At 44.7% G+C, this 25,363-nt stretch overlaps 1 protein-coding gene across 1 annotated transcript; it reads left to right on the plus strand.

Annotated features, from left to right (window-relative positions):
* Window positions 1–280: 280 nt before the first annotated feature.
* On the plus strand, window positions 281–24,267 carry ATP6V0A4 (ATPase H+ transporting V0 subunit a4). Its single transcript, XM_053978323.1, has 20 exons — window positions 281–503; window positions 992–1,070; window positions 1,876–1,970; window positions 3,054–3,179; window positions 3,554–3,648; window positions 4,409–4,535; window positions 5,120–5,202; window positions 9,798–9,891; window positions 10,460–10,672; window positions 10,951–11,101; window positions 11,862–12,001; window positions 12,282–12,439; window positions 12,869–12,962; window positions 15,400–15,518; window positions 16,457–16,673; window positions 18,335–18,442; window positions 20,341–20,475; window positions 21,467–21,584; window positions 22,608–22,779; window positions 23,828–24,267. Exons 1-20 carry the CDS (start codon window positions 387–389, stop codon window positions 23,919–23,921), a joined length of 2,535 nt encoding a protein of 844 aa, XP_053834298.1. The 5' UTR covers window positions 281–386; the 3' UTR covers window positions 23,922–24,267.
* The last annotated feature ends 1,096 nt before the right edge of the window (window positions 24,268–25,363 follow it).

Genomic DNA, 25,363 nt, shown 5'->3' on the forward strand with positions numbered 1-25,363 from the left:
ACAGCATCCAAAACCAAATTACAGAGCGTGAGTGCAGGTCTGAAGTGCTTAGGTCCAGCAGAGGACAGGGCAGGGTATTTGCTCATCATTTGTCTCAGGAGACTGGTGACTCTCCCTTTTCCCTGTGGCACACACACACCTTAGCATTTATCACTGCTCTGGTGGGATGAAGCCTCATGTGGGTTCAAGGAGGCTCTTAGAAGGGGAAGAAACCCTTTTGAAGGAAAATCCAGTGGGCAGCACTGGGTTATGTCCCAGCACTTTGACTCAGTGACCCCAATGTTCCTGCAGAGCTTGGTACCTTCCTGCACCTGCTCGGGCAAGGAAGGCCGTGCTGCTACCACAAGGACTCCCAGGGCCTTCCAGGCCAGAGAAGAGCAGGCGGGATGGCCTCCATCTTCCGGAGTGAGGAGATGAGCCTGAGGCAGCTCTTCCTGCAGGTGGAGGCTGCCTACTGCTGCGTGGCTGAGCTCGGGGAGCTGGGGCTGGTCCAGTTCAGAGATGTGAGTAGTGCCTGGCTGGCATGCTGAGCTGTTGGAGATGTGCCACAGGGTGTGCTTGTCCTTTCCTCAAAGCACTTAGGAAAGATGCACCTGTAGGGAGGCCAAAAAGTCCATGGTGAGAGCGGGATTTCCCCAAGGCTGATCTGAAACCCGAACATCACACCAAGACCCCACCCATCCCTGAGTCCTCACCCAGTGCTCTGCATGCCCTCTGCACAGCCTTAGAGCAATCCTTTGCACCACCAGGACACAGAAGTGTCTCCATGAAGGCCCCTCTGTGCCTCCTGCTGTCATAACAAGGTTGTGGGGGAGGCCACCAGGTCCTGGGCCATGAGGAAGCCCACAGTACTGCCCTGCCAGTAGGACCCTCTCTGACACAGTGGTGTTTGCCATCCACGCCAAAGGCACTCGTTCTCTGCTGATGTCAAAAACTGAGCACAGCACTGTGCAGCCTTCAGCCCCAGGCTTGTTTTCCCTCCTGTTTTTAGCTGAATGTGAATGTCAACAGCTTCCAGAGAAAGTTTGTGAATGAAGTGAGAAGGTGTGAATCCTTAGAGAGAATCCTGCGTAAGTAAATGCTTGTCAAATGCAATCGGCTTCCTGCCAACTGGTGGTGTGGGATTTATTTCTTTAAGTGCTCTCACACTGGGGAACAGAATTAGTGGCAAAATGGTGATGTTTTCATCTGAGCCCCTGGAAATGTTTTCCATGCGTCAGCTAATTACCACTTCACCCCATATGGGCAATAATTTGTTGCCCTTGTTTTGAAAATGGTTAACTGAACTTAAAACTGTTAATTAGCTTTTATAAAATCACAGGATATATCTGGGGCTGGGCAGGAGGCTGGTCCAGATAACCTGACTCTTACACCAGTGCACCAAGTGTTGGAACACACTTCTTCTGGCCAAGGGCTTCAGCCTTGGGATAAGTCGTTAAAACCCAAGCAGCAGAGCTCCTGATTCCCACTGTCCTGTGGATGTCCCGTGGATATCCTGGGAACTCTACACTCTCCCCACCACAATGCTGGTGCCCACTCTACCCATGGTGGCAGCACTTGGCATTGTTGGGCAAAGCAGTGGAACGTGAGTTTTCTACATGCCTTACTCACTGCCCCAAATAAAGGGGTGACCACTTGTGCCAGGGCTGAGGGCTGCCCACATGGGAGTGGGCACCGTGACATCAGAAGAAACAGCACCTCCACTGAGAAAGGAGGCTGGGGGTGTTCATTCCTTGGTGGCTGTGTATATGCATTGGGATGATGGCCCTCATTTATCACTTAATCTTGTCACAGCTCCATGGGATGCCTTGGTCCTGACCAGGATGATGCACCAGGTTGATTCTGTGTTGAGACTGCTGTGCCCTTTCCTTGCAGGTTTTCTGGAAAATGAGATGGAAGATAATGTTGAGATAGTCAAAGGAGAAAAGTACCCAGAGACACCCCTGCCTCGGGAAATGATTGATATGGAGGTACAGAATTTGGAGTGGACCCAGGAGAGGGTTGTGCGCCAGGCTGTCTGTGTAATGTGCTCAATAGAGCCCTCCCTGAAAGGAAGAGTCTGGTGCCTGAGGCTGGCACAACTCCCTGCCCAAGGAGGTGCTCCCCAAGTTGCTGCCTCAGCACTTAGGTTGAGGCTGGTCCTGCTGCAGGTTTCTAAAGGAGCCCAGTCTTCTTACCATGCCCTGTGAAACATCCCTCTGGTCCCACATAGTAATGAAAAAGTATTACTTCCACAGAATGCCCCCATCATCCTGTAGGAGAGGATAAGAAGGGTTTGGTGTTTTATCAAGAGACCTGATGTTAGAACCCGCTTCACTGCATAAAAATCCCAGGACTGCCTGTCCTGATGGGAGTATGTTTGTGATACTGGGGTCTGGCACAAATACTTGGGCCTACCTTTTGGATTTGTACAGGATGCTTTATTCTAGCCCAGCTGGTAGCAAAATTTACTGACAGGGTAATTTTAAAATACTGCATATATAGATGACTAGAAAGGAAAATCAAGCTTTCCAAGGGCTTCAGCTTCACAAGCAATTTGGTTTCCTGGTGTATTCCCAGCCCCATGTCAACACCTAATTTTTGGCCTATAGCTAATGAACCTAAACTAATGTAGGTTGCTTACAAAAGCAACTACAAAGTCAATAAAATGACAGCCAGTCATTCTGGGGTGTGAGATGTCTGTGAGGAACCACAGAGATACCCAGCCAGGCTGAGACACCTACACCACACACACACCTACCTGCCTGTGCTTGGGTGAGGGGCATCAGAACTCCCGTGCCAGAAGAGGACAACACACCCATGAGGGAATGTTTGCAATGGAAAAACGATGCATTGGCATTGATGAATATCTTCTTATAAAAAGTGTTTATCAAAGTGTTTGTTGAATATTTCTGTATTCTCCCTTAAAAAACAAAACGAAACAAAACAAAAAAAAACCCAAAAAAACCCAACAAAATAAAAAACCAAAAACTATTGTTTGAGATTTGGTATCAGCTTGGGAAAGAGCCACTGATCTGCTTAAGTTTCTCTGGGTGTGCTTGGACCCTAAACAGACAGTGCTAGAGAAACTTGAAGCCGAGCTGCTGGAGGCCAACCAGAACCAGCAAACACTGAAGCAGAACTTCCTTGAGCTGACAGAGCTCAAACATCTGCTGAAGAAAACCCAGGACTTCTTTGAGGTGAGAGGCCTCTTTGCTCTTCCAACAGAGAGGTGGAAGGTTCTTAAAAATACACACACTTTCATTTGATGTATGTTGCTTTTAGAAGTCTTTACTACAAGCCATGATGAGGTTTGCAAAAACATCTCAGTCACTTTGGAGCCTGCATTGCTCTGTGAGTCAGTGGGGCTTAAAAACTTAGCTCACAGATCTCTTTGAAAATAGCATTTATAGTTTTCCATTGCTAAGATATAGCTTATTTTTATTGGTTTTCCTTTGGTCTTATAAATCTCCATGGAAAGCTACCTTTGGGGAAAATTTTTAAGAGAAAAATGTGAAAACAGTTTTCAAACTGGCAATGCTGAAGAGTGTTTTTTAAAACGAATGTTTTCCAGGCAGAAACCAATCTGCCAGATGATTTCTTCAGTGAAGACACATCGGGGCTGCTGGAGCTGAGAAGCACTCCTGCTGCTGCAGCTGCCAAGCTGGGGTGTGTATTGGTGATGGCCTCCAGCTTGGCCAAACTTCCCACCTGTTCTGCATTGCTGTAACACTGGCACAGCTTCCTTCAGCTTCTTAGTTGAGGGTGCTCACCAGCCTCCTCTGCACAGCTGCTTCATGAAGATAAGAGAGTGACTGTCCTCAGAAATTATCATCAGAACTATGGTCAGGTTATGGGTCAGTGGTACAAATGGACTTCTGCTTCCAAGCCACCAATCCCAGTGATCCCTTAGTAGGTATTGACTGAAAATTGCTATCTTAAGGCATCTCACCCATGACTTCTGGACTCAGGCATCTGGCTACCAGCCTGGTCCTCATGGATGGATGTCTAACCACAGAAAAAGCCATGGTACTGCACTGGGCTGCTGTCTGATGCTTTCTCAGAGAAGGAAAACAGGAGAGTAAAGATAAACCAATACTTCAAAATTTCTACCTCCTCCCTCTGCCATTCTAACACTCTTGTTGTGTGACTTTAGGCATCTCTCCATTCTTCCATTTCTAGCCAGAATTTTCTCTTCACCATCACCTGATCTAGGAAAGTTATTTTTTTTAAAGAAAGAACCACAGGATAAAGTCAGTAGATTGAGATAAAAACCAGGCTTGAGCAGGGAAGGTTTTCCTAGAAGTGCCTGCAGCTAGCCCTGGCTAGCACAGACTAGAAAACAAAGGGCTTGTGAAATCATGTATGCTACAGGTCCTAGAAGGCATGGAATGAGCTTGTAATTAATTTATCTTGTAACTGTGCTCAGATTCACAGCAGGGGTAATAAAGAGGGAAAGGATGATCCCCTTTGAGCGTTTACTGTGGCGAGCCTGCAGGGGAAACATCTACCTGAGGTACACAGAAATGGACACCCCCATGGAGGACCCTGTGACAGTAGGTACCAACCTGGTTGTGCCTTGCTCTGCCCTGTGTGAATGCTTGTGACCTGTAGACACAAAACTGGTGACCTGGACCGTGCTGCAGCACTGGCTGCCTCTCCAGAGCTCGGTGTCTGAGGGCAGCCTGTAGGGCAAGTGTGGGACAGTTTGAGGATGGCAGAAGTTTCTCTGACATTGCTTTCCCCTTTTGCTACTGTTGAGGTGGTTTTCTTTTCCTGCCTGTCAAGATGCACATGAGGCCTCACAGGGCAGCTGTATTACAGGGACCACCATGGAAGTGGACTGGGGCTGTCCCCACCTGGAATTAGCCTTGAAGGGCCAATTCCCCTTGGTGTCTCTGGGGTGAGCCCCGTGCCCCAGTGGAACTCTGTCCCCTCTGCTCCACATTGCTCCTTCCCCCATAACCCAGAGCTGCTGCCCATGCCTGTTTCCTGAAAGAGCATCTGGGGAAAACATTGCTGATGGGAAACTGGGGATGGGGAGTAAAACAACCAGTGAAGAGGCTGCCAAAAAAATGATACCAACTTTTCTGCACTGGACTCCGGGTGAGTTAAATTCTGCTTGAATTGTGTGTTGCAGAGAGAAGAGGTGAAGAAGAATGTGTTCATTATCTTCTATCAAGGAGAGCAGCTTAAACAAAAAATCAAGAAGATTTGTGATGGGTAAGGCAGGCCTGTGGGCAAGCCACAATGACTCCCTTAAAAGTGGTTATTGGCAGTCCGGGCTGGCTGAATTTGGAGATAAATATCAGATCTCCAGCTGTCAGTTCTGCAACCAACCTCCCTTCCCCTCCTCAGCTCTGCTGCTCCTAATCATGAAAGACATCCATCACCTTGGCACTTGGAACTCAAGGTCCTACATTTTCCAAACTGGCATACAACTCTTGAGAGCTTCAGCTGCTAGGTTTTTTACTTGGGACATCTAAAAGGGGACTGTTTAAAAAATACTCAGCACGCTTCCCCTGAAAATCAGGGGCCTTAACTTGAGGACTGGAAACATGGTAATCCCCAATTTGCTCTCAAGCCATTCTGCATTTCTTCATAAAAGATGGTGCTGTAGTTTATTCAACCCTTTCCCAAGGCCTTTGAGCAATATCTGTGTAATCAGAGACAGAGCCCAGGAGAGAAATGAAAGCTTCATACAGCCTGACTTGTTTCCACCCTGTTAAGTATCTTGAAAAGGTAATTCAGGTTGAATATTTTGTTACTCTTTCATAATGCTGATGACCAATGAGCTTTGTTGCAGTGTAAATCAGATTTGATGAGAGGATCTGTCTGCTGTCACCAAACCCATTTCAGGTATAGCCCCTCAGCCAGGCAAGGCCAGCCAAGAGCCTGCAGGGAGAGGCTGAGCAATTGCTCTTCCCTGACATCTGCACTCAGGGCAGGTCTTTCCTTACATCCCACCTTTAATCAGAATAAAAGCAGGTAGATCTTTCATCCAGCTGTCATGACTGACTTCAGTCCCAAGAAGTGACAGAACCCTGGGGTCTGTTAGCAATTCCTGCATTGCAAATGGGGTCCTCCAAGGTACCTTCTATGAGCAGTGGAGGGCAATGCCCATCCAGAGGGAAATTCAGCCCTCCTGAGGTGAGCATCTGTCTATGAAGCAGTCATGGACATGAGGGAAAACTCCCAGCTCTCAGTCACTGATTTCTGATCCTGAAGCTCAGACATAGAGGGAGTTCTGCCGTAGCCATTGTGCAGGATCAGTCTGCTGCTGCCAGTGTCTTTGACTTTTCAGCAAGCCTCATTCTCTTTCTGGATTTCAATTTCCTGCATATAATAGAATGATAGAACAATGTGGGTTGGAAGGAATTTTAAAGATCATTTCATTCCAACTCCCCTGCCATAGGCAGGGACACCTTCCAGTAGACCAGGTTGTTCAAAGCCCCATCCAGCCTGGCCTTGAACACTGCCAAGGATGGGGCATCCCCAGCTTCTCTGTGGCACCCTGTGCCAGTGCCTCACCACCCTCACAGTAAAGAATTTTTCCTAATATTCAACCTAAACCTACTCTCAGTTTAAAGCTATTCCCCCTATGTCCTGTCACTACATGCCCTTGTAAAAGGTCCCTCTCCAGCTTTCTTGTAGGCCTCTTTAGGTACTGGAAGGCTCCTCCCTGGAGCCTTTCCTTCTCCAGGCTGAACAACCCCAATTTTCTCTACCTCTCCTCATAGCAGAAGTGCTTCATCCCTCTGAGCATCTTTGTGGCCCTTCTTTGGACTTGCTTCATGAGGCCCATGTCCCTCTTATGCCTCATTTCTTTGCCTGCTTTTTATATGCTGTTCAGACCCCTTCTCCCCTTCTGCATGAGCAGTTACTGGTGGGGAATGCTTCCCATTGGATTTTCCCCTGTGCCAATGGCCTTGCAAGAAGTCACCAGGTCATACATTTAGAACTGGCTGGGGTTGCCCACAGAGTGCTGAAAGCTCCTCATTTTGGATGTCTTTTTTTTTTTTTTTTTCCCTCGGCAACATTTAAAATTCCCTGCAGTCAAAAGCCAAAGCCTTTTTTTGATTGACACAAAAATCACCCACACCATAGGCAGAACCTTCTGCAGGTAGGGGTCAGGCAGTGCTGGAAATGTGAGCAGATCCCTACAGGGAGGTTGTGGTGTGCAAAGTTTCTAGGAGCTAGTATTGCAGATGTATGTGGTTGTAGATTTGTAGGAAGGAACTTAGACTGGTTTCTCTCAGGCCTTTGCAACTGAAGGAAACTACAACTACCAAAAACAAATCCACAGAACTCTCTTTGCAGTGCTAATGAAGTAATCTTTTTTGTTCTTTCTTCCTTTCAAAATTTTTGGTTGCTAATATGCCCATCTATATGGATGTTTTCCTGTGTGGCAGATTTCTAAATGTATTAATCCTCTGACACTCCTTTTGTGGTCTGTGGGCCATCAGCTGGCCCTGGCACCCAGGCCAAGACATTTTAGTCTGGTCCACCTTTTAGGCAGGGTTGACTATATCTAAAGCAGATGGCAGTGTCATTCTAGCCCCAGCAGGATATTTCTGCTTAGCACTACGTCATCATTCATGACAAGTAAATATCCCGCAAAAATCATGGGACTGGTCTAAGCCAGCCTCCTGCAAGGCAGGCTAAGATTTGTTTGCAGAGCTGTGTGCCTCAGGTTACACTTGTAGTCCCTGCTTGACTCTAATTGGTAACATTAGTCTGCCAATTTCATGAGCATTAAGTCCATGCACAAATTTATTAGTGAAAGGTGTAGAGGGAGCAGGAAGGAGGAAAACGTAAGAATTTTTCTTTTCCTCCTTTTCTTGCAGCTGCCTCAGTACTAATGTGAATACTAAGCTGAGTTTATCAATGTAAGGATTCCCTGCTGAATTCTCCTGGAGCTTTCAGAGATGTCTGTGCCATTAGGGCAAAGCTGATACTCAGTATGCAAAATGTCTGTTAAAAGATCAAAGCAGCACTGCTGCAATAACGTTATTGGGGATGGGGGAACTGTATAGTATGGAGGAATGAGCTTTCAAGTTTGATTAAAAATCCTTATTAAAGATGAACTAAGAGCTGTGAAGAATAAGAAGATGGAAATAATTAGGTAGGGTGAATAACCTTTGGAAATGAATACCAGGTGTTGAGTGAGGAGAAATTCAATTCTGGAAAGGGAAGTTTAGCTGAAGAGCACGTGCTGTCATTACACACAGCTCTGGACTGATCTCTAGGAAACTGCAGCATGTTTTGTTCAATTTGCAACTGTACTCACTTGTATGTGTGCTGGAACTGATTTTATAGAGCAGGTGGTGAAATATCCTGCTCTCAGACAAAGCCAGAGTATGATGCTTATCTGTACACAGAGCCTGTACATTTTTGTCTCTTAAGCAGGTCTCTTAAGACCCCTATGACCCTGTTACATCTTTTAATTCATGTCACGTGCAGAAAGACAGCCCTTCAGCAATCCTAATTCAGCATATCCACGGAAGGATGGTGGAAATGTGTTGCCTTAGGTCAGGGGCAGGAGATCTCTGCTCTGCAAAGAGGAATGATCTCTTCTTGCAGATCTGATAGGCAGTATCCAAGTGGCAGGGGTGGCACATGCACTAGATATAACTGAACAAGCCAAGCAGTAAAAAAAAAGGAGGGATGTCTGCTAATTTAGTTATGGCAGCACCTCAGCTCAGCTCAGGCTTGCAGGCAGAAAACAGCAGCAGTGCACCCTGTGGCCTGTATGGTCCTGGGGGAAACTCCTTATGCCTGCTGTTGTGCATGAAGAGTACTCTGGGACTTGCTTTGCAGGCAGGGCAGGTAGCTGCACACTTCTCAGAGAGACTTACGACTAATTTCTAGTTGTCTGTGCTGGAATCATAGACTGTACAACAGTGCAGTGTGCTGTGCTGGTGGAAGCACCTTTACACCAGTGACCTGCAGCTGTGCTAGAGAAGATCGAGTTCCGTGAAGCAGTACCTGCATGGAGCTAAGACCTTCACTCATGATAGAATTACACATTAGTCCTTCTTATACCACACTAAACAAACCCGCTGAATCTTCCAAACAGAACCTGGGGGGTAAGCTTATAAAAGCTTTCATACTGGTTACCTAAACTGATGTAACAGATACCGCTCTCAGGTGTTTAAAACCCTTTACCCATCCTTCTCTTGTTCCCAAGGTGTCTAGCCAAACAGGTGGACCAGAAAATACAGCCATTCTCCTATTTTATCCTGGAAATACAGTCCTTTTGTTTGTTTGCTTGCTTGCTTGTTTGTTTTTACAGGGCTATTTACTTACGCAGCCTGCCTGCACAAAGGGCGTTTGCTTGCAGTGCAGCAGTAGCTCAGCTGATGCCTTCTCCCATGCCTGCAGGAGGGTAGTGCAGAGACCGACATGGTATTTTTCCAACCTCGATGCAAGAGGGACATCTGTTGGCTACTGTGTTAGCGAGGCTGCCTTTGCCAGGGTGGGTTTTTCTTGAGTCTCCTCACAATTCAAGCAGCTTGTGGACAGAAGAAAGGTGCCTATATGCTAGTGCTGACCTCTGTATGACATCAGGTCCTTGTATCACCTAAGACAAGGAGGGTTTTTCAGCTACAGCAGGGAAAGAGATCCTTATTCTCATCAAAGGATAACAGTACCTATTTGTACCTTTCTGTGAGACCAAGTGCAACTTTCTGGTATGTGAGTATACTGCTGAGTCAGGAATGAAGTCCAGTTTCCCTGCCTTTGAGCTGAGAAGAGTACAGAGGAAGAAAACTCAGTCAAATAACCGGTGTTTTTCAACTCTCTCTTAATGAGACTAGATTTCGTGCCACAGTCTATCCTTGTCCAGAGTCTGCCACCGAGCGCCGAGAAATGCTTGATGGAGTCAACACAAGAATAGAGGATTTAAACACAGTAAGTGGCAGTGGCTTTACTGAGGACTGAACCCTACAAGTGAGACCTGCACAAATATTTGTCCTGTCTGAAACCATGTTGCAGACTACACAGATTGTCTTCTTGACACATTATCTCATTATCTCCATCGTTCACTTACGCAGCAGCACTGTGGTGGCCACATGATGCATGGAGGTCTCAAGACCATAACTGTAGTTCTACTCATGGGTGTGGTATGCCCCAAGTTTGTAGCACAGAGCTGCCTGCAGGAGACGGCAGCTTGGGAGCACGTGGTGAGATGTGGCCAGTCTGTAAGCAACTGGGTAGGGAGCCAATCCCACAGCTCAGTAACGCCCAGTGGTCCCCTCTACACTTAAAGTGACTCAGGACCATGCAGGGAGAATTCTTGGTGAGCAGCACTGTGCACCTGTGTCTACACCTGCAGACGCTGCTCTCCAGGATACCTCACGCATTCATACAAACAGTTCCTTTGCATCAACCCTCTTCCACCTGTCCTCTCCAATTAACTGAGTAGATCATGCCCCCTGTGCTTCCCTATCTTGAGTGTTGCCCTGTGTTGTGCTTACAGGTGATAACACAAACCGAATCCCACCGCCAACGACTGCTGCATGAGGCAGCAGCCAACTTGTGGTCCTGGGGGATCAAGGTGAAGAAAATCAAGGCCATCTACCACATCCTGAATTGCTGTAACATTGACGTCACCCAGCAGTGTGTCATTGCAGAGATCTGGTTCCCAGTGGCTGATGCTGACCGGATAAAAAGAGCTCTCCATCAAGGAATGGTAAGAGAGCAACATTTTGGGTCCTTGAGGCTCTCACCTGCACTGAATTGTTTATATGTTGAGCATATGTTCAGACAGGTCTGTTACTGTAATGTGGAGCTCCCTTTTCTGTTTTAAGTTGAGGTTGTCCCATTGTCACTTGACCTTTCATCTTTTGACAGAGCTTAAGGTCAGCATTAAATGTTAGCAGGTTTGTGACAGACCCTTGAGCCAGAAGTGGTGTTGTGGGGCCAATTCTTCTATCTGCTCAATGTCTGTCCTTGTCACTGGGCTTGCAGGAACGCAGTGGCTCCACGATTGCCCCCATCCTCACTGCCATACACACCAGGATGGCACCACCCACCTTCAACAGGACCAACAAGTTCACAGCTGGATTTCAGAACATCGTGGATGCATATGGTGTGGGCAACTACAGGGAGATGAACCCAGGTGAGAAACACTCAACTGCATGCATCTGGTTTGCATGAGCAGAAGTAAAGCCTTTGAGTTCCCTCACTATCCTCAAAAATGTACTTGCTGCTGATTGAGAAATCTGAACCATATTGGAGCTGTTTGGTGTATAGGCATGGATTTTCTCAGGCAAAGAAATTTGGCTGTTGGTCTTCAATGAATGATTGCGATGGAAATAAGGAACTATATAAATACAGGATGGAGAACAAATGGTTAGGTAGCTGTTCTGAGGAAAAGAACTAAGCTCATAAGGGAAATGTAAGTTGAGCTCACTGTATTGAGGCAAAAAAGGCCAAAAGGACCTGACAAAAGTTTGAAACAATGGTAGAGAATTTCAGACCACTGAGAATTAATAGAAACCTAGAAATGGGGACCTGTGTGAAAAGGTGAGATTAACTCAAGTTGTTGAAGCTGAGTAGATTGAGAAACATGATAGTAACCTTCAAATACATTTTTGTGTTGCAAAACAGAATGCAGTTGTCTACACATGGTGTTTATTATGGTGAGGCAAGAAACAAAGGATAAAACTGCAAGGAAGGTACAGGTCATACAACTGAACATTCTTTGTGATGGTAAAGCTAGTTCTGCACTAGATCTGACTGCCTGGTGTGTAGGGAAGGAATTGAGGAGGCCTTTTAGGGCAGTACCTGTAAGGAATGGCCTGATGGAGTAGACTGCTTCTTTGATGAAGCCTTTTTGTTTAGAGGGAGCTGAGCTTCTTGACCTTTTCCTCCTGCAGCTCCCTACACCATCATTACTTTCCCCTTCTTGTTTGCGGTGATGTTTGGGGACTGTGGCCATGGCGCTGTCATGCTGGGCTTCGCACTCTGGATGGTCATTAATGAGAAGAGCCTTCTGGCCCAGAAAAGCACTAATGAGGTGAGTACCAGGGGTGCACCCTATCAGCACATCAGCCCCATTGGATAAAGGGGATATCCAGCCTCTCAAAGGCTGTGTGGAGATGGTTCAAAGATACCTGTGATGCAGAGGTTTTGGCACTTCTACCTACTCATACACAGAGGGCCTAAGGGACCCAAAATTTTCTATGAATATTTGTATATACACAGACTAGTACAATCATGTCTACTGTTGGTTGAGGCCCACCAATTGATGGACCTGCAGGTACTCTGGTCACTGGCACTGCCTTCTCCCCCTGCAGATCTGGAACACCTTTTTCAGCGGGCGCTACCTGATCCTGCTCATGGGCATATTCTCCATGTACACTGGCTTCATCTACAATGACTGCTTCTCCAAATCATTCAACTTCTTTGGTTCTTCCTGGCATATCATCCCCATGTTTAAAAATAACACTTGGAAGTAAGTGTTAAATGTAGGAAGGAGGTAAAAACACACCAAATGGAGCATGTAGACTTGGAAAGAGAGATTGCCTGTGTGGGGAAGGGAAAGACTCCCTGCTGTGGATGCAGCCATGAATGAATCAGAGGTTTTGTCTGACACACACAGATGAACTGACTATTGAAATGGAAATGTAGAGTCCCTGCGAACACGCCTGTTTGTTCAGGCACTGATGTGCATAAAAATCTGCAGGTGTCCAGGACTGATGCATAGAGAATTATCAGTGTGAGGGAGGCTGCCATTGTGTGGGACCCATTTACATGCACACAAGTGCAGAATAACAGGTCACAGAAAGGCTGGAGTCAACTACAGATATCCTGTGGTAGTCCTCAGCACACCTCACATAAATATACTGTGAGCTGCAAAGGTAATTTCCCTTTTCTCTTGTAGTAAGGATGTGCTTCTAGACAATACAGTGCTGCAGTTGGATCCAGCAGTCCCAGGAGTCTACTCTGGAAATCCATATCCATTTGGAATAGATCCGGTAATTAAATTAAATTGCTCTAAGATAATTTGTATTTCCATCCTGTTTCTACATATCAGGTACATCAGTAGCTCCCTGCACTCTCTCCTGAAGCTGTGCTTTTCACTTCTTGCTCTTTGTCCCTTACATTGTTGTTGTGGTTTAATCCCAGCCAGCAGCCAAGCCCCGCACAGCCCCTCACTCACTCCCTTACCAGTGGGATCAGGGAGAGAATTGGGTGAAAGCTGGAAAACCCATGAGTGGAGATACAGACAGTTTAACAGGGAAAGCAAAAGCTGTGCACACAAGTAAAGAATTAAGTCATCTCTTCCATGGGCAGGCAGGAGTTGAACCATCTCCAGGAGATGAGGGTCCCATCACACGTGATGGTGACTTGGGAGGACAAACACCATCACTCCAAACATCCCCCCTTCCTCCCTCTTCCCTCCACTTTATACACTGAGCATGATGTCATACGGTCTGGAATATTCCTTTGGTCAGTTTGGGTCACCTGCTCTGGCTCTGTCTGCTCCCAGCCTCCTGTGCACCCCCAGTTCCTCACCAGCCTCATGAAAAGCAGCAAAGGCCTTGGCTCTGCATAAACCCTGCTCAGCAATAACAAAAACATCTCCACACTACCTGCCCTGTGTTTACAAATCCAAAATACACCCCCATACCAGCCACTATGAAGAAGAATATCTCTAACCCAGGCAAAATCAGCCCGTTCCACCCCTTATTCTGTACTATTTACATCGTGCTGAGGTACCACACTATTCAATACAACTTCATTAACCACCACTCACCCTCCCATTCATCAGTCCTTCTGATGCTTTCCTTTAGCAATTAACAATTAATATATTGCTAACAGCTCTGTACAGGCAGCAGCAAAATGGTAAGCAGGAAGGAAGTTCGATTTTCCTCGAGTGGTCTTGTGCTACAGTCTCTTTTCTACCACACATCTGCTGGACTCTGTTTCCTTACCTGAGTACTTAACCCATTCCAGAGATACCTCACCAGTTTGAAGGCAAACTTCCAAATTTCATGCAGTCTATTTGTTGCATGGTATATGAAATAAATGTCAGTATTATTTAACTTAGCCATATTTTCTTCTCTGTGTCCTATTTCCATTTTTCTTGCTATTCTGTCTTTATCATGTATTGAAATATACTTTTTCACATCAAGCTTTCCTGTTTCAATCTTCATATTACTCAAATAACCCCCATCCCTGCTGGTTGCACTCTCATTTCAAATGGTCACCCAAAGGATCTCTGTCCTCCTGTGGTTTTCAGAGATACTGACCTTGTAGACAGTTTTTTATAAACTCAGCTCTAAAGTTTTGCCCAGGATGTGGGCAGTCTGGTTTAGAAAATCACGTCAGAAGCAGCTGAGTTTTCTGCCTGTTGCCCTGATACATGTCTAATTTATTTTGACCTAAACTACCTCTTCCAGCCTGGCTTCTCCCTGTTCAAGAGTGTAAAAGTCCTGGCTGGGAGGGAAGAATGACTGAACAAGTGATGGCAGGGAAGGGGTGGATGGGAAGCACCAACTTCCAGATAATCTCTGAGGAGACTATCTGCGTCATTTTCCCTGAAGGATGGATGGCTCTTTGCATTTTGCAAATCCTGCTGGGATGACTGAGGTGTATCTTGGGGAAAAAAAAAAGTCACCCTGAGATGAGGAAGCTAGGCAGTATCTTTGGTATCCAGAGAAGAGGCAAAGCATGTCCAACAAACATGCAAAAGCTAATGGTTTGCCCTCCAAATAATCCTGTCTTCCTCCTTTCTCTTCAGGTACTATACTTAGTGTCTCAAAAGTGGTGTCTACTTACTGTCTCTGAGGACAGAATACTTTAGGGTCCAGGAAGTTTGAGAAGGAAGGAGAAGCAACCCCGAAGCTCTGTAGCATACAAAAGGCAGGACTGAGAAGGGATGTATGTCCTAATGTAACTTAAAATTTAGTGCAGAGAGGCAGGCAGTAAGTGGATTTCTATGGCCAAATAATTGAAAGGAGTTTTTTCTGTTCAAACAAAAAGTTTGAAAATGCTCTGTCCTCAGTACTTCTCTGGTGAGGGTGGAACTAATTTTGGTTGCAGCAGGAGGGATTTTCTCACGCCTTTCCACTTTTGCTAAAGAAGATGACTCAGCCTAAGGAGAGGAAATGACACAGAAAAGATCTAGGTTCTGCTACCAGCCTTTGCAGTGATTTCTGGAGGACTGAAGCAAAGTCATAGGATCATTTTATATCCTTGTTATTTCCTTAGTTAAACGAGTCTAATACTTTATACATTTTAGATTAATACCTTGGCAGAGAGAAAAGTAATAAAAGGAACCTCTAGATTTCTGTGCATTGCTACCCTCTTACTAGAACTGGTAGGAGTAAATTGATGGTGCCAAAGCCTTTTATTGATCAAACACCTGAAAATCATGTTCTCTCTCTCTCCCTGTTCCTTTACCCAAAGATCTGGAATGTTGCATCGAACAAGCTGACTTTCCTGAACTCTTACAAAATGAAGATGTCGGTTGTCATAGGGATTGTGCACATGATTTTTGGGGTGATACTCAGTCTCTTCAACCACATGTAAGTTCATTTCAGGAAGCCTGTTGCTGCAGCAGCACACAAGTCCTAATCACTAAACTGGTGTCCTTCATTGAGAGAAAGTCATATTTTGGACTTTGACCTTTCCCTTGTGTGAGTAGAAATGTCCCATACAGTGGCTGACTCACACCATGGTTAATATACAGTGCTAAGTCCAAAGGACAGCCAGAACATTGCAGGTATTTTCTTCAATAAACTCTCTTTTTAACTTACTTTCTTATATTCTCAATTCTGCAGAAATATGGAAGCACATCAAATTAAAAAGATGTAGCACCTCCCATTATTGACAATTTTTCTCCTGAAAGACAAGCTCTTTTGGCCTAAACCAAAACACACTGAAATCTTGCAGAGTGTGTGCATTTCACCTAGCTTAGCAGCTCTTGGTCAGGATTTCTGGGTGTACTTGTCTATGTCTCTGCCTTTATGTTTTCCAACAACAAATAAAAAATGGTGATAGAGTGCAGTGGCTGACACTATTGTGTTGAGAGACTCTCCAAAGCTGTAATGTGTGTAGTCACCTTCAAGGACACAAAGTATTTGAGAGAACAGAGGATCCCTACAGGATTGGTACTACACCTGGTTCTGACTTTTCTCAGCATATAATGCTCAACTTTATGAATAAGACATTTTTTTAAAATTGTCTTTTAATTGTCTATTTTTTCAGTGTAATAATCTTTTGAGGTGCTGAGATACTGGTAGGTCAAGTACAAATATCTGAAGATAATCAGTATAACAGAGCTTTTGTATTTAAACAATGGCTTTCACTGATAAAGCCTGTAATTATGGACTTATTTCTTGGCTAATGATAGTTGTAAATTTGTTAGGTTATTTTCCAGAAACTAAGTACTGCCAGACTTGGGTGCAAACTTGTATTACTATCTATGGTATTAACTCTAGTTTTCTTTCCTGATTCTTTTCAGCTACTTCAGGAAATACATAAACATTATCCTTCAGTTCATTCCAGAGATGATTTTTATTATCTCTCTTTTTGGCTACCTGGTCTTCATGATTATTTTCAAGTGGTGTCATTTTGATGTCCATTCATCGCAGAGTGCACCAAGCATCCTCATCCACTTTATCAACATGTTTCTGTTCAACTATAGTGACACTTCAAATGCTCCATTGTATCAGCATCAGGTATGGATCAAGCAGCCTGAATCTGCTGTAGTTTTGTGTTTGCAGTGGGTGTTGTGGAAAGTGGGCATAAAGATACAGGCTCAGAAGCTCAATCACAAGTGTCAGTCACAGAAGAAAAGTTTATTCTTCCAGTATTTGTGTTGGTCTTGTCAACGGGGAGGAGAAAGCAGCTATCAATCAGTGATGCAGAGGAAATCTCTTTCCTAGTGTCATTCTGACAGGAATAATGATGCAGTTGAAGATACTATTGGGGGGAAAAAATCAAAGTGTGACTAGAGATACAAAGCTTCGTATTGCAGGCATGCTGTCCTGCAGTCTGATCACAATGCTAGAGACATCTCCCTTTCTTCCTATAAGACAAGTTCCTACTTCATCTTCGGAAAGCTTTAATACTTGACATTTTCTCCTAAAAAAATAGAAGTAGCTAGAGGATTTTCTGGCAGATTTTTGTCAGAAATAATTCGTCTTGGGAGTTCACTTAAAAAAAAAAAAAAAAACAAAAAAAAAACAGAAACAAGCAAGCAAAAAAATAACCTCTAAGAGAACTTGTTTTAAAGTCATCTCTATTTATATTCTCAGAACATGGATTTTTTTTTTTTTTAATTGATTTTACATCAGCAGCATCAACAAAGAATTTGCAAGGAAGTGCTGCATCCAGCCACATGTGTGCACCTACATCTATACAGTTGCACACTGGGCACTCCAACATGAACTCAATTTTAGGGACAGCTGGTGAGTCAGAATTAGTAGAGAGCCCTGAACAGACCCAAGTAACTGTGTGAAGGATTCAGGGGAGTTTGGAAAAACAGTCTTCCCAGCCTTTAAAAAGTATTTTGATAACACTGTTAAAATGCCCTGGGCAAAGGACAACCAACCAACACTGTTGGGTTGTTATAACAACCCAAAACTTTCCCAAGGTGGCAATTTCTTATATTCCTGTCCCCCTGCCCCACCAGGAACAGAAAGTGCCATCTGCCTGGGTAGTCTGAATGAAAATATTGTATGAGCCCAATCATAAGATGATCATACATCTGAGCCAGCTTCAAAAAAAAATGCAGACGCTGTGGTTTAAGGTTTTCTTTGTTTGTTTTGTTGTTTTCTGAAAGTACAGACAGTTACGTCAGGACAGCAATAGGGGTGCCATATTGCAATGTAGGAATACGTTATGTTATGGGGACAATCTGTTACCAAGCCTAAGCTATGGGGGTTCAATTCCTTCTGGAATTGCAGATGTGGAGTAAATCCAGGGCAAGACTAGAATGATTTGGCTGTTACTGCAGCCTTTCTACACTGATCAAAGCAAGGCAGCCTGACTGACTCACACAGAGTTAGGACATTGACTTGGGACACTGAGTAGCCAGGTTCAAGTCAGTAGCATGGGATTTTGGTAAATTAACCCTTTTCAGCATGAAAGCCTTTCATCTCCAGGTCTCCAACTATCTCTAGCTGGATGTGCTTACTGGAGCTTTAAGCACTATACATTTCTTTTCATGTTCTCGCAAGCAGAGGATACACAGCCAAATACAACAAATACAACAGGGAGTTGAGTTGTATTTGTTGTGTTAAAAAGTTACCATTATATAGACTCAGGTTTCTAACCATAAACATAGTTGGCTAAATTAAGTAAAGCAAACTTTTGCTCTTGTTGCTTTGTCTTTCAGAAAGAAGTGCAGAGTTTCTTGGTCATATTTGCTCTGATTGCTGTTCCCTGGATGCTTCTAATTAAACCTTTCATCCTCCGAGCCAACCACCTGAAAGCGCAGCACATGGTAAGGGATGTGGATCAGTTGGGGGGGATTTCAGTACAGCAAAGACAAAGCTGGGGAGACAGACCCCAAAACCTCTTTGCAGTGATGTAATTCTACATTTCTCTGACCTCAGGCTTTCTCTGACAATTTCAAAGTGTGCTTTACGTCACATATGCCCAGGACATGTATATGTCTAAACCATCTAAACTAGAATTAGAGAATGGCTAAATTTGGAAGGGATCACTGGAGGTCATCTGGTCCAAACTCCCTGCTGAAATAGGGTTCCCTTAGGGCTCATTACTCAGGTTTGTGTCCAGACAGCTTTTGAATATCTCCAGTGAAGGAAACATTTCCCTGGAAGCAGGAGCTTTTCTGGCAAGGACATAGCCTATTTGTTAAGCTAACACCAAGTTCTTTCACCTGCTTTATCCAAAACCAAAGAAGATTCAGAAAGATTGAAGTGCTGGTAAAGGCAAGACAGGGAAAAGACCTCAGTTGTCAACCCACAATCTCCACTAACCATTAGTTTGCTCTCTGTAGAAATGGGGCATCTGTGAAAGTCCTTGGAGAGGACTTGGAGACAGCAACAGTGCTTGGAGAGGTTTGATTTAAAAGCTGTTGTCTGCTTTCTAGTAGTTCCTTCTTCCTTAAGTGATTGCCTTCACATTAACAGAGCCCTCCTTCCCATGGGCTCTGTGGTTTGCCCACAGCTCAACACACAACTGCAGCAGCTGCCATTTCCCAGCTGATCATTAATTCTCTCCATTACTACACTAACAGGACTTTACTTGTCAGTCAAGATTTACTTCTCTTTATAGTCAGAGTTAGTGGCTGGAGTACCTTTTATAGGGCACAGATGTTTCCATTTGAAGAAAGAGATGCTGGTTTTGCTGCTTGACCTTTTCCAACCCAGTCACTTCTGACCTATAATTGAAAGCCAGGTCCCTGGGAGACCTGCCTCTGCACTGTAATTTCTTATTTTGTCATTCTTCTGGGATTTGGATGAAGGCTTGACATGGCTGACTCCATCTCCTGCTTTTATGCCAGGAACATCTGACAGGTTTTACCCACCTCCTATTGTGCCCCCATATTTCTATTCCTAATTTTCATATGTTAGCTGTCTGATCACATCCTCCATTCCCCTAGATTTATATGTTTGCAGCAAAGTCTGTTTTCTATGCTGACATTCAGGTAAAGCAAAGATAAAGCGGGTGTGACAATCATTACTGCTGCAATAGAAAACAATATATTGTCAGGAGACCTTTCCCATGAAACCTGCTGGAGGCTATAAAGGGTGACAAGGCAGAGCCTGACAGAAGCCATGAGGTCTCTATTTGGTTATGCTGTATAATAGGACTATTAGATCAGGTTATTCAGGCCTCTAGGAAAGTCCTGTAAATAATAATTGCAGAGAGGTTGCCAAGAGGTTTTTGTCAATTTAAAGTGAATCAAGAGCTTTGAATTTTATTTCTGCCTGTATCCAAGAACTGTGTGACCTTCATCAAGTCATATGATCCTCTCAGGCTTCGTTGCTCTTTCACTTGACACTAATTCCTTTGATTTGCACCCATCTAATTGGGATCATCAGCTTTAAAAGTACCTCAGTTTTCTCATTTGCTGAAAGTGATGGGTCTTCTCATGGTGGGATCACAGAGTGCATTGTGACACTAGAAACTAGCTACAAAATAGTTGGAATCACTGGAAAATGCTCTAGGATGGAAAGCATTTAGGTATTATTCAATTCAATTTGGAATATTCAATTTCTGTGGTCCATGATGACTATTGTTGAAACTGTCTTTGTGTCCATTATATAATCCTTCACTTGTTACCTATCACAAAGTTATTGAGGGATATTATTCTGTGCCATGGACTTCTTCATTTTAGTATCAACCAAACATACTGCATTTTGTTTCTAAAAGATCCATTCTCAAGCCATCTCAGGAAACTCAGGAGGTGAAAATGAGGTAGATGTCCCAGAGACCAGTCACTCCAAGAAAGCTTCCCAGGGAGACCACAGTGGTGGCCATGAAGGACATGAGGGTGACGATGAAGAGGTAAGAAAATTTGGGCAGAAAATTGTTCAGACAAACACAATAGTAGAAGACACACAGTCAAGCAGAAGACTTCTGCAGAGTTGCCAGCCCTTCTTTCTGACAAAATATCAACACAGGCTGTTGTAACAGTTTGTGTTTCCAAACAGAATAGGGTTTGAACTTCATTGAATTAATTCCTCTAAACTTTTCCTTTGGTTTTGCCTGGTGGTGGCAGGCATTCTTGCAAACCTCAAGCTTTTACAAACCTCAAGCTTTTGTTTCCTCAGGGGTGGTTGTTCACTTCCACATTGCACCCAGAGAAGGTCAACCCTTTCCCAAGAGTCAGTGACCTTTGTTTCCTCTTAATTGCAAAGGAGCATTTAAAGTTGGCAGCCAGAATTGTTGACTAGGGAGAGAATCCTTCCTTTGGCAGATATTGTCAAGAGCTTCTACAGTAGGAAGCAACACAGGAAAAAGTGGCAAAAATATTCGTAGCAGTTGGGAGTATCAACGATATTGAGTGTGGACATGGCTGGCTGTTCCCAGTCACAGGGAATCTTCATGGATTTGCTTATTCATTATTATGAATAAAATATATGAATATTATGAGATACAGTTATTCAGTGATATCTCCCAAAATGTGTATGCCCATAGGCAGATAGTCTGAAAGCCCCTATTTTACATAAGAATTTCTGTCTCTATAAGAAGTCACAGAGATTGGCAGCAACTGGATTGACATTTAAGGATTTGAAATCATAAGAGTGGAACACGAGCTGTTCCCCTCACATTTAGTTTTCACTGGAATTGTATTTCTCCAGGGGGAATGTATGGGAAGATCATGCAGAACTGACACTTTTCAGAGCAGTCTCTTTTCCTAGGAAATACCTTTGTGTTGCTTAGGATGTAGCAAGGAAAGGAGTATGAAGAGCCTTTGGTGGAGTGTTGCTCTGTTAACCAGGAAGCCCTGAAGTGAGAACTAATAAAGCTTTTTCGGTTTTATATGTTGTTTCAGTTCAATTTTGGAGACATATTTGTCCACCAAGCTATCCACACCATTGAATACTGCCTTGGCTGCATCTCCAACACAGCCTCCTACCTGCGACTCTGGGCGCTGAGCTTGGCCCATGCACGTGAGTGATTGTCCCCCTTTAGTCTCCTCACCATGCTGGTCATGGCTTCTGCTGGTATTTGACTATTCCTGCAAATTTCTTCAGGAAATCCAAGTTTCTCCTTGTGGACATTTATGTGTCAGGATGTTTTGCTTCTCCAAGTGTTTCATGGTGGGCATCTCAGTTTTCAGAGGTGATCCCTGGCAGCTCTGATTGCATTCACTGGCTGGGGCCCCTTTTGTGCACTGCTGTTAAGCACGCATCTGGAATAGTCCTCATGGTGTGTGGCATGGTGGGAGGTGCAGTCCACTTGTGTAGTCCAGTCCATGGAGGTGAAGGCAGTATGGGAGCCTTAGCTGCTTTTCCCAAGAAGCACTTGCTATAGCCTTAGGGTATACAGATGAATGCCAAAATTACTTGAAACTGTCATTTTGATTTTGTTCAGTAAACAAGAAAGAAAAGGTCTGGCTCAAGAGCTTCTGGAATTTGTCATTTTCACTGAGATTTTTCCCAGAAACATTCAGTGGAACATCACATTCCATGAGAAATGTACAGCATTTCAATGTCTTTGTCTTGATTTGTGATAAAAACAGATGCTCAAATACTAGAAATTGCCTCAGGCTGGAACTTAGATTTTCAATGTTTTTAATTTTTCTGAAATGCTTTTTATTAATATTGCTGTAATGCCTCTGGCTAGGAGTTGCACCTGCCCTAAAGAATTGTGCACACAAAAAAAAAAACAAAACAGAAAGGGGTGGGGGCAAGGAGGAGGGCTATGGTGTGGTGTGCCATGGATTGACAGGGGTGAGCTGTACTTCTTGGCACAGCTTAGGAGCTGCACTCCACAGTAGGAGTGGAGTGGAAGCTGATACACATTAGCTTTACATGGAGAACAGATACCTAAATAAAATAAAGCAATTAAAAAGCTTACCTAAGGGCATATGTATTCTACAAACTGGGAAAAATGGATGAGCTTGCAGACTGCATGCTGCATCTGTCCATAGCTGCTGCTCAGCACTGTTTTCCTTTTGTTTCCTTCTGCAGAGTTGTCAGAGGTCCTTTGGACCATGGTGATGCACAATGGGCTCAGCAGCAGCGGCTGGGCAGGTCTTGTCGCCATCTTCATCATCTTTGCAGCATTTGCCGTGCTGACGGTAGCCATCCTGCTGGTCATGGAGGGGCTCTCGGCCTTCCTGCACGCCTTGCGTCTGCACTGGTACGTGGAGTGGTCCTCTGAAGCCTTTCCCAGATCAGTCTTTGGGAGGAAACAGGCTATGGGAGCAGGTGGGCACAGGGTTAGACATGCTGGGCCAGTGCATTGGACCATTAGTTGCTTTTGGCAAATGAAGTGAGGGAGACTCTTCCAAAGGGAGCTCAGAGATCCCTGCTCTGACCTGCTCCCTGGAGCAACCTGCTTGTCCTCCTGCACCTGTGGTGGCTGTCAGCATGTGAGGCAAATGGCAACCTGCAGTTCTGTCCTGGTAAATATGCAGAGCCACTGTGGCCTCTTTGACCTGCACGACAAGGCCCAAAGGCAGCACAGCCACACCACTGGCTGTGTATCCCACCCAAGGATCTAACAAGACAGTTGCCAAGGGAAGCAAGAGTTGAGCTTGGAGTGCAAAACCTGATGAAAACCTGGGTCCATGCTTGTGTCATCAGCCCAAGTTGAACTTCAGGCTTCTTAGGCTTTGTGCCAAACCAGCTCCAAGTTAGCCCACGTCAGCCTTAAGTGATCATCAGTGCAGGCAAGGACAGTGCAGTGTGGACATGCCATCAGCATGTGAGCAAGACCAAGGTGACAAAACACCCTTCACCACCACCATGACTTGGTATCCTACCTGAGCCCCAGGCTGTGGTGTTTTTCACTGAGTAATGTCCCAGCACAAGTCATAAACACTGCCAAACCATGGTGCAGGTGCTTATCATTGTGCAGGGAGGAGGAGGTGTCTGTCTCCCTCCAGTGTGCAACCAGCAGGTGGTTATCCCAGCTCTCAGAGCTGCTAGAAGCAGGTTACCAGGCAAGGTTCTGCTGATTGGCCTCGTAGTGAGCATTTCCAGTCTGGCTTGACAGAAAGTCAGAGTTGATGTGTGCCACATTGCTCCCTGGGCTGCCTGTGTCTCATTGCTGGTCCCATAACGGGCAGCTTAGAGTCCAACATCTTGTAGCCTTCCTTTTCCCATGGGTGCCATATTTCAGCCTCTTGGCTGGCTGTAGGTCCTGCCTACAGGCAACACTGATGCCTCCCTCTGCTCCTCCCTAGGGTGGAATTTCAGAACAAGTTCTACGTGGGAGCTGGGTACAAATTTTCTCCGTTCTCCTTCAATCACATCATCAATGGCACTGCAGAAGAGTAAAACCAGTGCATCACTGCTTCCCTCCTCAGACCAGGCTCTGTTTCCTTGTGGTGGCTCACCCGTGGAGTAGGATACATGGGATGAAACAGAATGGGACGTGGCCCTTGAAAGAAGAGCTGTAGATGAGTATGTCCTAGCTAAGTTCCAGCATATTGCTGTATCAGCTAAGAGCTGACCTGTATCAGCTGGGCTGGCTGGACCTTTGGCTAAGACTCCATTGATGTCTGCAAATACCTGGTCCTCAGCATTTGATGGGGTCAGCTGCCTACTGAGTGGTTGAAAAGAGAAGATGCAGCTTTGGAATTAAATTGTTTATTAACAATCAACTCACATGCGTTCTGCTCCACTTGCTGCCTTGTCGTATATTTCTTTCCAAGGAAAATATGTTTTGTCTGTGGTTGATCATATGACATGATTAAGTCCCTTATAAGATTTCAGCCCTTCATTTAGCACACAATGCAAACCAGCTCAAAGACAGATCGTATTGCAGACTTGCAATTTTCTACATGCTTTACTAGAATAACCCCTTTTTTATCTGATATGCTCCAGGGCTTGACAGCATTGGATTATAGAAATGTACACACATCATCACTTAACAAAAGTGTTAGTTTTGAGCTGTATAAACAAAAGTTTCCACATTGGCAGCCATTTTATTTATCTCTATTGACTTGTTTGTCACTGAAGACTCAAGATGTGCTGTATTTTTCAAGATGGGGTGTTAAAGCAGATTGTGCAGAAATGCTAATATCTAATGAACAGAATGAAAAGTGGAATCAAAACAGTTGGCATGAATTTGAAGTACTGATGTACTGCGATCTTCTGAAATATTCATGAATTACTAATCCTTCAAACTGAATAGCGTTAATCATAACAGGCTAAACCTAAACTAGTTAACCCTAAACTATGTAAAGAAAACAGAGTAAACCAAGGGATTTGGAGTGGACAGTGCTCCCTTCCAAGGGGTGTGACCGAACAAGCCCTTATTTTCAGAACTCACTGCCTTGATATCCAGCTCCACCAAAAAACCCACATGGGAGTGTTCCCAGCAGGACACACAGTGTTATAGTCACCACAGGTTATGTTGCTGCAGTAGTCAGGCTTGAGAGTCGCCTCCAGCTACAGTGACAGGGGAGAAAATACAGCCCCAAGCCAAGCAGTAGTCCCAATTTTTCCCCTGGGGCCTCAAGAAGCCATACTAACCTTGGGCAGCAGTTACAACGAGGCTTTTCCAACAGCTTGGGTTCGGAGCAGCAGCTGGAGCTGAGAAGAGGTGGGCACAGGCGTATGTCCATGACCCATGCATGGTCCCAGGCCACCAGTTCTTTGGGCATAATTATGTAACCTATGGTACAGGAAAAAGCCACACAGACATGACTACAGATGGTGTCACAGTTGCTCAGCATATGGACATCACCTTTGTTTCTTCCTTCCAGCCTGTTTTG

This window comes from Vidua macroura, chromosome 5, assembly GCF_024509145.1.
Source record: "Vidua macroura isolate BioBank_ID:100142 chromosome 5, ASM2450914v1, whole genome shotgun sequence".
Taxonomy (NCBI): Eukaryota; Metazoa; Chordata; class Aves; order Passeriformes; family Viduidae; genus Vidua; species Vidua macroura.